General features: G+C 47.9%; 1 protein-coding gene across 1 annotated transcript in view; it reads left to right on the top strand.

The window, feature by feature from the left end:
• The window catches only part of SLCO2A1 (solute carrier organic anion transporter family member 2A1), a 91,141-nt gene that overhangs the window by 70,940 nt on the left and 6,067 nt on the right, over positions 1–14,134 (top strand). The window contains exon 10 of the mRNA XM_065411033.1: positions 8,683–8,842. Coding sequence (XP_065267105.1) covers positions 8,683–8,842 — 160 coding nt within the window. The remainder of the gene's footprint in view (positions 1–8,682; positions 8,843–14,134) is intronic.

Below are 14,134 nucleotides of genomic sequence, written 5' to 3'. Positions count from 1 at the left end.
CCTCTGCTAGCAAGTAGTCAAGAGCTATGTGGTGTTGAAGAATTGCATGTCTCATTTGAGTCGATTGATCGGCCAAAAGGTCCAGTGCTGCGGCTGTTTGGTTGGTTAATATTTCCAAGATAGCCTGCAGCCTAATGATTCGGTTTAGATTATAAATTGGTTCCCTGGCCCCTGTTACTAGCTCACTAGGGTTCCAGGTGGCCGGTCCATAATGTTTGATGATCCTTTCAGGGGGCCATTCCTGAGCTCCCCAAGTTTGGGAACTCCCGGCAGTCAAAGTGGAGTCCACAAACCATTTTTCTCTAATTAAATCATCATAAACTTTAATTCCCAACTTATTTCCTTGGTTTTGAGGTAGTAGAAAGAATAGAGGCCTAATATATCCTACGTAACATATTCCTGACCAGTTTGGAGGCAGTCTGCGATAAGCATAGGATCCACAGATCCAATAATGGCCTTTCAAGGCCCAAGTCCCATTAGCAAAGGGGCCATCCCAGGTCTCGGGGTAGTCTTCGGGGCCCGGCTCCTCATAATACAAAGAGTTACCTGATTCTATGGGCCCCCCGAGAAAAATAGACGTGCCGTCCGGATTACAGTAATCACATTTCCTTGCCCCAGCCCCTGCCTTCCAAACACAATTGCAACCAAATTTTGGGCTATTGGTACTAGACCAAAATTGTTTAAAATGGGTCACTCGGGTTCCATTAGGGTGTTGCCATGCCCACTGATACCATCGTACCAGGTGGTCCTTACTGGTGGTATTATCTCGCTGGCAACTTAAAAAGAGGGCATCAAAGTACCCATCCAATCCTACTGCCTTACAACCATCGCCCGTATGATTCCAGTAGGAATATCTTACCCAGCTATTATTAGTCAGCTTTACATGGGTATGGTTCCATCGTCCTTGATACTTAAAACAGTCATACGTATGGCAGCTAGGATGATCATAGCAATCAAATCCTAGAGATAAAGTCCAGTTGCACGTACTTTCCCCTACATACTTTCCCCCGCGTTTTGTTCGATTAAGGCAAAAGATACCCATCCCAGTAGAATAGAGCCGCCAAGGGCCACTATCCTCAGTCCACCTTCCCGTTCCATTATGCACTATGCTTAAGTTACTTAGCCACCATTTGGGCTGTACTGGCTGGGCTACCCAGGGCCACTCATTTAACTCTCCTGGACCGCCACACACCCAACAATTGGTAAGGTTAAAGGAATCTGCTATTATTTCCCCTAATTGCAAAAACCTGTTTTCCCAACCATATGAATAACTGAATATACATAAAAGAAACACAAAGGATAGCTTCATTGTCCCTTTCTCTTAAACAGTCCCTTTAGTCCCTCTAGTCCTTGGTACTCCCAAGTGGAGTCTTCACCTGTGCCACCCCGGGCTTCCAGAGCCGGAGCGGACAGAGGGCTGTTGTCCTCTTCGGTTGTGTTGCTCTCCGGGTTTGGATTCAGAAACCGCTTTACCTGTGTATGATGTGTCCACTTGTCGCTCCCGAGGACCTTAACGGCAGCCTGGCTGATGAGCGATGCAGTGTGCGGGCCGTCCCACTGTGGCGTGAGGGGATCACGCTTCCACTTTTTGATAAGGACTTGATCACCGATCTGGAATGAATGCACGGGTTGATCCAAGGGAAGGGTCTGGAAAGGCGCCGCGTATCGATGTAGCTGTAACAAAACAGATTGTAGCGCAGAAACCTGCTTCCACAAGGAGTCATTCCCTACTTCCCAGTTTACATCCTCTCGGTACCCCGGGATGAGTACTCGGGGAGGGAACCCAAAGACCAGTTCAAAGGGTGAAAGTTTCAGGCCCTTACGCGGGGCCCTCCGAATGCGGGTAAGGGCAAGTGGCAGAGCATCAGGCCACTTTAAACCGGACTCCATACACAGTTTAGTGAGAGTATCTTTGAGAGTTCTATTCATTCTCTCTACTTGGCCCGAGCTCTGCGGTCTCCAAGGTGTATGCAATTTCCATTGTATACCGAGGGCCCGCGACACCTGCTGAACCATCTGGGAGATAAAATGGCTTCCCCGATCCGACTCAATTACTTCGGGGAGATGGAAACGGGGAAGTATTTCATGTAACAGGGCTTTGGTGACTGCCCGTGCCTGACAATGCCGTGTAGGGTAACACTCTACCCACCCAGTAAGTTGGTCAATAAAAACAAGCAAATACTTATAGCCCCTACAAGGGGGGACTTCAGCAAAGTCCACCTGCCACCTTTGAAAAGGATAGGCAGCCCAGGGCCGGCCTCCCATTGGGGCGGGGGGGGGGCACACCCCTTTTGGTTTGTTCGCTGGCAAACAGAACAGTTAATAACAATTCTTTGGGCCTCCATATGTATACCCCTAAGGGACTGGGTAGCCAAATCGACCATAGCTCCTGATCCCAAATGTCCCTCCTTGTGTAAGGATCGGAGAATCTCCTGGAGTACTGGTCTAGGTACGAAAATCTCCCCCCCTGGCAACTTCCACCACCCAGAGGGAACTTGTTGGGCCCCTGTAGCTCGCGCGTGGGACACTTCCTCTGCTGTATAGTGGGGAGTAGGGGTTTTAACTCCTGTACCTTGGACCCAGAGAAGCCACGTGGCTCCTTCTTGTGCGGCTTCCTTCGCGGCCTGATCAGCCAATCGATTGTATTTACGCTGTTCAGTTTCAGGGGCCCTCCCATGTGCACGCACGTGTATTACGGCGACCCGGAGGGGGAGCATCAGGGCCTCAAGCAATGACTTAATAAGGGTCCCATGGGCTATTCTTTGGCCTGAAGCCGTAATGAAGCCCATTTCTTTCCACAGGGTTCCGTGGGCATGCACCACCATATACGCATAACGACTGTCAGTATACAAATTAATAGTTTTCCCAGTTCCTAACCGGAGAGCCTCAATAAGAGCCACCAGCTCCGCCGCCTGGGCAGATAAATTGGGGCTAAGCTTAAATTTGTACACCTCTCCACTCTTAACTACGACGGCTGCTCCTGTAAATCGCTTCCCATCTACTACATAACTAGATCCATCTACGTATCCTTCGATATCGGGATTGGGCCAGGGCAAATCTGAGAGATCAGGGCGAGGTTTAGTCTCTTGTTGCAAGACTTCAATACAATCATGAGTGGGGCGGGTCCTACAGGGAACTTGGGGATCAGGCAGTAAGGTAGCCGGGTTGAGGGAACTAACTGTTTTGAAAGTCAGGTTAGGGGCCAACAAAAGCCCCACCTCATATCTAGTATGCCGACTGGGATTTAGATGCTTTTCCCCGGCTCCTGTTCCCAGTATCTGGGGTACCCCATGGGGCACCACAACCTCAGTATCCCCACCCAAGGTTAATTTTTCAGCCTCCTGCACAAGGAGAGCGGTCGCAGCCACGGCTCGTAAACAAGCCGGCCAGCCTTTGGCAACCGGGTCCTTTGAGTAGTAACCTACAGGTCGCCAGGTCGGTCCCGACCTTTGGCACAGGACTCCAGATGCCACCCCTCCCCTCTCGTGAACGTATAGGGTGAACGGCTTCCGGGAATCCGGGAGAGCTAAAGCGGGAGGCTGAACTAAGGCTTTTTTAAGCTCTTGAAATGCTTTTTCTTTTTCCTTGGTCCATGACCAATGGAGCAGACCCTCTTTAGTAAGGGACTCGTATAGTGGTCTGGCCTTCCCTCCGTAGTCCGGGATCCAAAGCCGGCAAAAACCGGTTAGTCCCAGGAAAGCTCTCAACTCTCTGGGACTTCGGGGCTGAGGGCTCTCGAGTATAACTTGGATCCTGTCTTTACCCAAGCTACGACGTCCCTGACAAAGATGATATCCGAGAAAAGTGACCTGCTGTCTAACCAATTGGGCTTTTTCCCTGGAAACCTTGTACCCCTGAGCCCCAAGAAAATTAAGGAGTTCTATAGTCTGCTGTCTACAAGCTGTCTCCGTCTCAGTACTTAAGAGCAGATCATCACAATATTGAACTATGTTGCACGAGGGGTGTCTAGCCAGGAAAGGGGCAAGATCTCTTTTTAGCTGGCTACCAAAAATCTCGGGTGCACAGGTAAGTCCCTGAGGGACAACAGTCCAGAGATACTGAGCCTTGTAATGGGTATCTGGGTCCTCCCATTCAAAGGCAAACAGTTTCTGAGACTCCTGATCAAGGGGTATAGAGAAGAAAGCATCTTTTAAATCTATCACAGAGAACCAGCTGTGGTTCTTGGGGACTTGGCCCAAGATAGTATGAGGGTTTGGGACAACTGGATAAGGGGCCTCTATTGACTTATTAACCTGTCTTAGGTCCTGGACCAATCGATACTGCTCATTAGGCTTAGGCACTCCCATTATCGGAGTATTGTATGGGGAAGTGCCTTCCCTTAGCCAGCCGTACTGCAAAAACTTTTGAATCAGAGGCTTCAACCCGATCCGAGTGGTTAACTTAAGGGGGTATTGTCGAATTTGGACTGGGCGGCTTCCTTCCTTAAGGGAAATATGCACTGGTAGAGCGTTTCGAGCCTGAGCAAAGCCTCCCTCCTCAGCCCAGACCTTAGAGTTAACCCCCGGCAGCTGGTCCCTCTCACTCTGAGACTGCGCCGGGGGGGGGATTTTCAGCATTCAGAAAGGCCATTTGATAATTAGAAGTTTGTTGTTTAGGGAGCCTAACTTCCATAGTCCCATTATTATTGAACGAGATTTCCGCCTGTAATTTGGTAAGGACATCCCGTCCTAGCAGCGCAATGGGACAGGAAGGGCTACAAACGAATTGGTGGGAAATATAATGGTCCCCTACTCTCACTAGGAGGGGAAGAGTTTTTTCCAATTTTATGTTTTGTCCCTCTATCCCTTGAACTATAGTACGTACACCCTTGAGCCCTTCCTTGGGGAGCCTCTGCGAGGGGAAGCAAACTAAGGGTAGCCCCTGTATCAATAAGGGCTTCAATTGGGCGGCCCCCTACCTTAATTGTTACCATGGGATCCAGGCTGGCGGGCTGTGCCGCCAGAAGGGGCCGCTGGGTCCCCCGGCCTCCCTATACAAACGACTCTTCTTCCGCGCCGTTATAGAAGATGGGCGCGGGTGGGATTTTGTTTCTATATCCTTCCCCCATGGTGTGTCGCTGGGGGCATTCGTTCTTCCAGTGTCCCTCCTCTTTACAGATGGCACATTGATTTCGTCCCAAACGGGGGCCCTTTCCCTTCCCCTGTGGTCCTGTTCACCCCTTAGTCTTGCCCCCCTTTTCCTCACTTCCCTCCCTCAGGGCCATCGCTAGCATGCGGGCCCCCTTTTTCCGTTCCTCATCGTCTCTGCGATCATAAACCTTTAACGCAATCTCCAAGAGCTCCTCTATATTTTTACCCGATGCCCCATCCAATTTCTGCAACTTTTTCCTAATGTCCTCGTAGGACTGCCCAATGAAGAGGGGAATCAACACCCGCTTCCCATTGGCATCCTCCGGATCGAGGTCTGTGTATCTTTTACAGGTGTTACACAGGCACTCATAAAAGGCGGCTGGATTCTCATTCTTTTCCTGTCGAATATTATACAGCTTGGCCCAATTTGGAGTCTTTCTAATACAACGTTTCATCCCCTGTACTATAGCTACAGCATATCTGCGATGGAGGTCTCGACCCTCCTCAGTTTCATGGGTCCAGTTGGGCGCAGTCTCAGGGAGCTGGTTGGCTAAATCAGCTGCGCTCGCTCCCCCTCCTGCTAGCCCCTCACGGGCTTTTGAGAGGACCAAATGCCTCTCTTCCGCAGTTAATAGGGTATGTAGAGCAATTCTCATATCGCCCCAAGTAGGATTATGGGCCGAGACCAAGGTTTCAAAGACTGCTGTTAGTGGAGCGGGATCCTCCGAGAACGGGGGGTTCTGGTGCTTCCAATTATATAGGTCACTCGTAGTAAAGGGGACATATATCATAGTGAGCGCACCTCCAGGGGCTACAGTTTCCCTTAGGGGCAGTTGGCGCACCGGGGCTACCTTTGCTGCTATAGGGCTCTTAATAAAAGTGAATTTTGTGTCCCCAGGGCTGTAGTTTTCTGTTAAGTTCCATTCCCCCTGGGCCGTCCCGGAGCCAGTTTTGCTCCTAGTGCGGTCAGACACCGCGGAGCCTGTGGAGCTCGTAGAGGGCTCTGGAGCAGGGGAGTCCTGATCGCTGAGATCCTCTCTAATATTCTCTCCTGATCTTTTCATTGGGGTATCACTTTCAGGGGAAGGGGACTGTTCTGGCAGGGCCGGAGGGCCAGGATACAATGGAGGAGGGGGCATAGGATCAGGGGCAGAAGGAATCACAGCTGGTGGACAGGGTTTCTTAACAGGGGGACGACCAAGGTGCCTAACAGGGGCACGGGCCATCAAGGCCCCAATGGCTTGTGCTCTACATTTTCGCAGCCAGGCAGGGGGATTGGCTACAAGATCCTGCCAAATATCTATATAGGGAAACTGGTCCCAATGTCCATCCCCAGTTACAATGTCATGCACAGCTTGCACAGTTTTTAATTTAAGTGTTCCCCCAATGGGCCATTCCACCCCAAATGTCGTCCATTCCACAGTACAGAATTTTATCAGATCATCTTTACATAATACCATTCCATAATCAGCCTGGCGTTTAAACGCCTTCCAATTATTTAACATACATTCCAAGGGTGTCCCAGCATATGTGCTTTGTCCGGACCCCATTATGCTCGTGTTTAATTAAACCTGGTCACGGGTTCGACCGACCCCCCTTGCGATCAAGATATCCTGGTCACGGGGTTTCCCCTTTCAGGAGTCTCGGTGCGGCTAGAGTCGATTTAAGTCCTAGACCTGGTTATTACAATTTTGGCTTCCAGCATATCATTAGAATGAAAAAGAACAGTATCCCTACCAGGAATAAAAGCAAGCCCTGGGGCTTTTCTACGTCCCAGTAATTGTCCAGTACGGCCCACGGATTAGTGAAGTTAGTGAAATTATTCATTAGCCGTTGCCTGGTTTAGTTATCATGACCACAAAACATTTGTCCACCTACAATACCTTCCCACACAGGGATTACCTAAAGGGTCCAACCTACACTGCGGGGGCGTTATCCCTCAAACCCAAGAGGTAAACGCACTTACCGCCTGGAGTGGCCGCGTCCGGCAGTTGGACCTTCCCCTTCTTCTGGTACCGTCTTGTCTCCGTGTCATTAGGAGTTCTCTATTGAGGGGGCGCAGCCGTCCCGGCCGATTGCGGCGACCCAGAGCTCGAGCAAACCAACAGCTCAAGGTGGCCACTCTCCGGAGTCGTCCTCGGCCGCCGGTCAGTGCCCCCTACAGGGAGAGAAGTCCCGGCGGAGTCGCCAATTTGTTAGCCAAATAGGGCCCGTTCTCCCCCCGGAGCTTACCTAATTACACCAAGGAGGCACGGAGAGACAAGAAGACGGGTACCAAGTTCTTTATTGATCGATCAGCTGAGCGGGTGCTCTCATCGGCTAATGCCAGAAGAGAGACACACCTTACATGGCCGAACAGGCCCTTTTTATAACCAGTAACAAACAACTTAGCCTTCATCCTTTTGGGTCATTACGCTGACCTATAGATAATAGGTTACACAGGATACATATATTATTTTGGGGAGGGGGATACAAGAGACATCTGTGGCGGATACATTTGTCATTTTGAAGGGAAAACAAGGTACATTTGTTGACCCTTTGCACTAAATACCTTGGGGATATATGGGGAAACAGCTGCATATACTTGTGAGCCAATTAAATTGGTTAACAAATAGCTGACATGATTAAATGCATGGTTAAATGCACATCCTTGGTTCTATTTAGATCTTTAGGCCTTTTCTATCAAGAGAGGCCCCCTTCCACCTCATCATGAAGGCCCAGTGAACTCAATCCACTTCCAGGGCAAGGTTTGGGCTCAGCACTTTCTGGCTATTGTTTGAGCCACTCCAGACACTGTCTCTTCTCCCCAGTGGCTCCCTTAACCTGCTCTTCTCCTTCCCCTGCAGGTTGCTTGGGCCAAATCAGGCTAGTCAAACTCTTTCTATGGTCTGATGTCTATTGGCCGATGCCTTACATTGCTCTGGAAATCTTCCCCACCTCAGTGCCAGCAGCCCATGAGCAGTGGAAAATCCCTTTACCTGGAAAGTCCCAGGTGACTGTTAGCTATTTGCTGCAGGAAGTAAAGCATATGCAGTCTCTCCTGCCATCCACCACGCCCCAGGATTTGACTGAGTGTAATCCCTGAAGATGGATTACTGGGTCATATGTTACTGCAGAAATTTACTGCTCCTCTGTAGTGCTAAGGAAAGAAAAATCAGTGTAGGGATTTTTGTCCTGTGAAGTTTAAATGCAGCCCTTGCCTCAATTTGTGTGTTCGAGCTAGCATGCTTCCAGTTTCAATTCTGATTGAACTGATTTCCCCCCACTTCCAATTTGGGTGTTATGTGGTTTCATACGGAGGCCTTAGCCCAGTTACATTTCTAGATATCTGATTATTATTTTTCCACCATAAAAAAAGTGTGTGAATGTTTGTTTGCGTGCACATGTGAGTAATTACTGCTAAGTTCACTGTAAACTTTAGCAGTACCTGCCGGGGCATAGGAATCAGGCACAAGGCCAGGCTACTGCATGGCAGTGGCCCAACACAAACAGAGACAGGGAAATTGGTTAACCACGCATAGAATTCAACAGGGTGGGTTTTTTTCCCTATCCTTTTTTTTTAAATTTATTATTTTTTCCATTTTCTTGGCAGTACATCAAGTTCCCAATCACAAGCTAAGTGCCCCACTGGGTGCTCCTGCTCAGAGAACCTCTTTCACCCAGTCTGTGGAGACAATAATGTGGAGTATATCTCCCCCTGCGATGCTGGCTGTACGGATTCTGTTGTTAATTCCTCCACGCCCAAGCACGTGGTAAGTAGCGGCAACTTGGATTCCAGGGGCTGGGGAGATGACACACTGCTGAGCCATCTGGCCCACAAAGTCACATTGATGGGCTGGAATCTAAACTGTTTTCTGGAAGCCCATAAGATCAGGTGTCAGGAGCCACCTCTAGCTATGGTGATCATTTTCTCAGAATCAAAACCCAGGGTGCTTTTGCGGTGACATTGTTCCGGGTTGCAAAACAGTCCCAACAAAGGGCACTTCTCTCTAAGTGTGCATTGGTATTGCCATGCCAGCTTCTGACTCACCAGTAGCATGTGCATACTTCTCTGAGCGCAGGACTTTCCCCAGAGCTTCATGTTTGGAATAAGGTGATCACGGAACACTTGGACAAGTATAATTAATTTTGCCTCAAAGCAAAAGAAGAGCTTTGATGAGGCTTGCAATCATTTGACTTTCTTCCTCTTCACACCAAACATGATTTATCACCTTGGATGCCTGTTCCTCTGGATTATCAATTCCAGGTTAAACACTGAACAAATTCTGCTTGGCATAGCGATACATCTCAAACAAGCATTGTGTAGCTATTAAAAATGTCTAAAGTTTTAATCAAAGCAATGAAAAATGGAGACATTTCCAATGTCCTGAAAGCTGAACAGCCCTAATCTTTTTATTCTCTCCTTGTATGGAAGCCATTCCATACCCCTGTTCATCTTTATTGTCCTTCTCTGAGTCTTTTTCAGTTCCTCTGTGTTCTTTTTGAGATGAGGCGACCAGAACCGGACACAGTATTCAAGGTGTGCGCGCACTAGGACTTTATATAGAGGCATTATGATAATTTCTGTCTTATTTTCTATCCCTTTCATAATAATTTCTAACATACTATAGGAGTTTTTGACCACTGCTGCACATTGAGTGGAAGTTTTCAGAGAACTATCCACAATGACTCCAACATCTTTCTTGGGTGGTAACAGCTAATTTAGAACCCATCATTGCATATATATGTATAGTTGGGACTGTGTTTTCCAATATGCGTTACTTTACACTTATCGACGTAGAATTTCATCTGACATTTTGTTGCCCAGTCACCCAGTTTAGTGAGATCCTTTGTAGCTTTTCACAGTCAGCTTTGGATTTACCTATCTAGGACAATTTTGTACCATCTGCAAACATTGCCACTTCACAGTGCACCCCCCTTTTCCAGATCATTAATGAATATTTTGAACAGCACAGGCCCCAGGACAGATCCTTGGGGGACCCCGCTATTCACCTCTCTTCATTGTGAAAACTGACCATTTATTCTTACCCTTTGTTTCCTTGTCTTTCGATCAGTTACTGATCCATGAGAGGACCTTCCCTCTTATATCATGGCTACTTTGTTTCCTTAAGAGCCTTTGATGAGGGACATTGTCAATGGCTTTTTGAAAATCCAAGTGCACTATATCGACTAGATCACCTTTCTCCATGTGCATGTTGACTCCTTCAAAGAATTCTAATAAATTGGGGAAGTTCATTACTTTTTAGTTTGTCAGTCTGTTCTAAAACCTCTTCTATTGACGCATCAGTCTCGGACAATACTTCAGATCTATTGTCCAAAAAGAATAGCTCTGATGTGGGAATCCCCTTCACATCCTGTGCAGTGAAGATGGATTCAAAGAATTTATTTAGCATCTCTGTGATGACCTTGTCTTCCTTGAGCGCTCATTTAGCACCTTGATCGTCCAGTGGCCCCACTGATTGTTTGGCAGGCTTCCTGCTTCTGATCTACTACTACTTTTTTTTTTTTTTTTTTTTTTTGTTACTGTTAGTTTTTGTGTCTTTAGCAAGTTGCTTCTCAAATTCTTTCTTGGCCTGCCTTGTTACACCTTTACATTTTATTTGCCAGAGTGTGCTCCTTCCTCTTTTCCTCATTAGGATTTGACCTCCAAATTTTAAAGGGCACCTTTTAGCCTGTAATGCTTTGCTGTTTAGCCAGGGTGGCATTCTTTTGGTCCTCCTGCTATCTTTTTTCATTTGGGGTATACATTTAGTCTGAGCCTCTATTATGGTGTTTTAAAGTACTTTGCCTGCTGCTACAACCTACAGGTCTGCCTGGGAGCAGCCATGCCCCAACTCTCCACCTGGCCAATGTTAGCAATAGCTCACTTGAGACACATGAGGTTCTGCCCCTGAGGTCTGATTGGCAGCATCCCAGCATGGCTGATTGGCCTGCTGGCCCCGTTTGAGTCAGCAGGAGGAAGTTATTTGAACTAGTGGGCTCCACCCTGCTCTGGACTCTGTGCCTTGTGCTTCCTGCTTCCCGCTCCTGTGTCCCTGGCTTGATCTTCTGGCCTACTGACCCACCTGGCCTGTTGGCATCTGTCTTGTGGTTCCTGACCTGCAGTTTGTCACCTGCCTCTGAGCCCCTGGTACCTGACCCGGCCTGACACGTGGGTCGGATCTCCAGTTTGTCTCCTGCTTCTGACCTCCTGAAATCCTGACCCAGCTGGCTCTTGACCCCTGTCTTGTGACTGTGGACTCTGGTTCTGACTGCTAGGTCTGCCGCCCATGACCCAGCTATGACAGGCATTTTACCCTCCTGACTGCTCTCTTTATTTTCCATTTAACTAGCATCCTCATTATTGTGTAGTTCCCCTTCTTAAAGTTAAATGTCACTGGGGTGGGGGTTTTGGTGTATTTCCTCCCTACAGGAATGCTAAATGTAATTACATTATGGTTGCTATTACCAAGTGGTTCAGCTATCATTACCTCTTGGACTGGATCTTGTGCTCCACTTAGGACTGAATCAGGAATTGCCTCTCCTTTTGTGGGCTCCAGGATTAGCTGCTCCAAGAAGCAGTCATTCATGGTGTCTAGAAATTTCATGTCTGCGTCATGTCCTGAGGTGCCATTTACCCAGTCACTATGAGGATAGTTGAAATCACCCATTATTATGACATTTTCTGGTTTTGTAGCTTCAACCTTCCTGAGCATTTCACAGTCACCATCCTGTCAGGTGGTCGATGGTATATTCCTACTGCTAGACTCTTATTATTCAAGCATCAAATCTCTGTCCATAGAGATACTATGGTTCTGTTCGAGTCATTTCCGATGTTCACCTTATTTGGCTTTACGCTGTTTTAACATATAGGGCCACTCCCCCACCAGAGTAACCTACTCTGTCATTCCTGTATATTTTATACCCTAATATTACTGTGTCCCATTGATTATCTTCATTCCACCAAGTTTCCATGGTTCCTGTTGTAGCAATATCCTCATTTAATGTTAGGCACTCTAGTTTACCCATCTTAGTATGTAGACTTCTCGCGTTTGTATATAAGCATTTGTATGTTTTATCAATATTCAGTTGGTTATATTGAAATGGATTTTTCTACATTTGACTGTTCCTCATTAGCTCCCACCTGTACTTTGCCATCTTCTTTCCTATCCTCTTTACTAGGCTATGGAGTTTCCACTTTAATGAATTCATCCCTGAGGGATGTCTCTGCCTGAACCGGGTGCTCCTCTGCACCTGTCCGCTTGCCCCAGCCCTTAGCTTAAAAAATTCTCCACGACCTTTTTAATTTTACATGCCAGCAATCTGGTTCCATTTTGGTTCGGGTAGAGCTCATCCTTCCTGTAGAGGCTCCTCCTTCCTAAAAAGGTTCCCCAGTTCCTAATAAACCTAAATCCTTCCGCCCTACACCATTGTCTCATCCGTGCATTTAGACTTTGCAGTTCTGCCTGTTTTACTGACTCTGCATGTGGAACTGGAAGCATTTCAGAGAATGCTACCAGGGAGGCCTTCGACTTTAATCTCTTACCTAGCAGCCTAAATTTGGCCTCCTGGTCCTCTCTCCTGCCTTTCCCGGTGTCATTGGTACCTACATGTACCATGACCACTGGCTCCTCCCCAGTACTACCTATAAGGTTATCTAGATGTCTCATGAGATCCATTACTTTCACATCCGGTAGGCAGTTCATCATGCCATTCTCCTGGTCATCACAAATCCAACTATCTATGGCTCTAATAATTGCTTCTGGTACTATTATGGCCTGTCTCAGCTTAATAACTGGGTTCCCTGCCCTGGAGGGATATCCTCAGTGCAAGAAGATACCATGACATCATCCGGAAGGTGAGTCTCAACTATGGGATCATGTCCCTCCACTCCAGCTTGATGATCTTGCCGGCAAGTTAAAGAAGTATGGGCTGGATGAATGGACTATAAGGTGGATAGAAAGCTGGCTAGATCATCGGGCTCAACAGGTAGTGATCAATGGCTCCATGTCTAGTTGGCAGCTGGTATCAAGCGGAGTGCCCCAAGGGTCGGTCCTGGGGCTGGTTTTGTTCAATATCTTCATTAATGATCTAGAGGATGGCGTGGACTGCACCCGCAGCAAGTTTGCAGATGACACTAAACTGGGAGGAGTGGTAGATACGCTGTAGGGTAGGTATCGGATACAGAGGGACCTAAACAAATTAGAGGATTGGGCCAAAAGAAATCTGATGAGGTTCAACAAGGACAAGTACAGAGTCCTGCACTTAGGACGGAAGAATCCCATGCACTGCTACAGATTAGGGACTGAATGGCCAGGCAGCAGTTCTGCAGAAAAGGACCTAGGGGTTACAGTGGAAGAGAAGCTGGATATGAGTCGACAGTGTGCCCTTGTTGCCAAGAAGGCTAACAGAATTTTGGGCTGTATAAGTAGGGGCATTGCCAGCAGATTGAGGGACGTGATCATTCCCCTCTATTCGACATTGGTGAGGCCTCATCTGGAGTACTGTGTCCAGTTTTGGGCCCCACACTACAAGAAGGATGTGGAAAAATTGGAAGAGTCCAGCGGAGGGCAACAAAAATAATTAGCGGGCTGGAGCACATGACTTATGAGGAGAGGCTGAGGGAACTGGCATTGTTTAGTCTGCAGAAGAGCTGCTTTCAACTACCTGAAAGGGGGTTCCAAAGAGGATGGATCTAGACTGTTCTCAGTGGTAGCAGATGACAGAACAAGGAGTAATGGTCTCAAGTTGCAGTGGGGGAGGTTTAGGTTGGATATTAGGAAAAACATTTTCACTAGAAGGGTGGTGAAACACTGGAATGGGTTACCTAGGGAGGTAGTGGAATCTCCTTCCTTAGAGGTTTTTAAGGTCAGGCTTGACAGAGCCCCGGCTGGGATGATGTAGTTGGGGATTGGTCCTGCTTTGAGCAGGGGGTTGGACTAGATGACCTCCTGAGGTCCCTTCCAACCCTGATATTCTATGATTCTATGATCTCCTGCCCTGTGACTTTCATCCTCCTTGACACACGGGCTGTCAGACAGGAGGTGGAACCACTCTATGATGTC

This window comes from Emys orbicularis, chromosome 9, assembly GCF_028017835.1.
Source record: "Emys orbicularis isolate rEmyOrb1 chromosome 9, rEmyOrb1.hap1, whole genome shotgun sequence".
In the NCBI taxonomy this organism is placed as follows: Eukaryota; Metazoa; Chordata; order Testudines; family Emydidae; genus Emys; species Emys orbicularis.
This window is presented reverse-complemented; position numbering and strand designations above follow the sequence as displayed.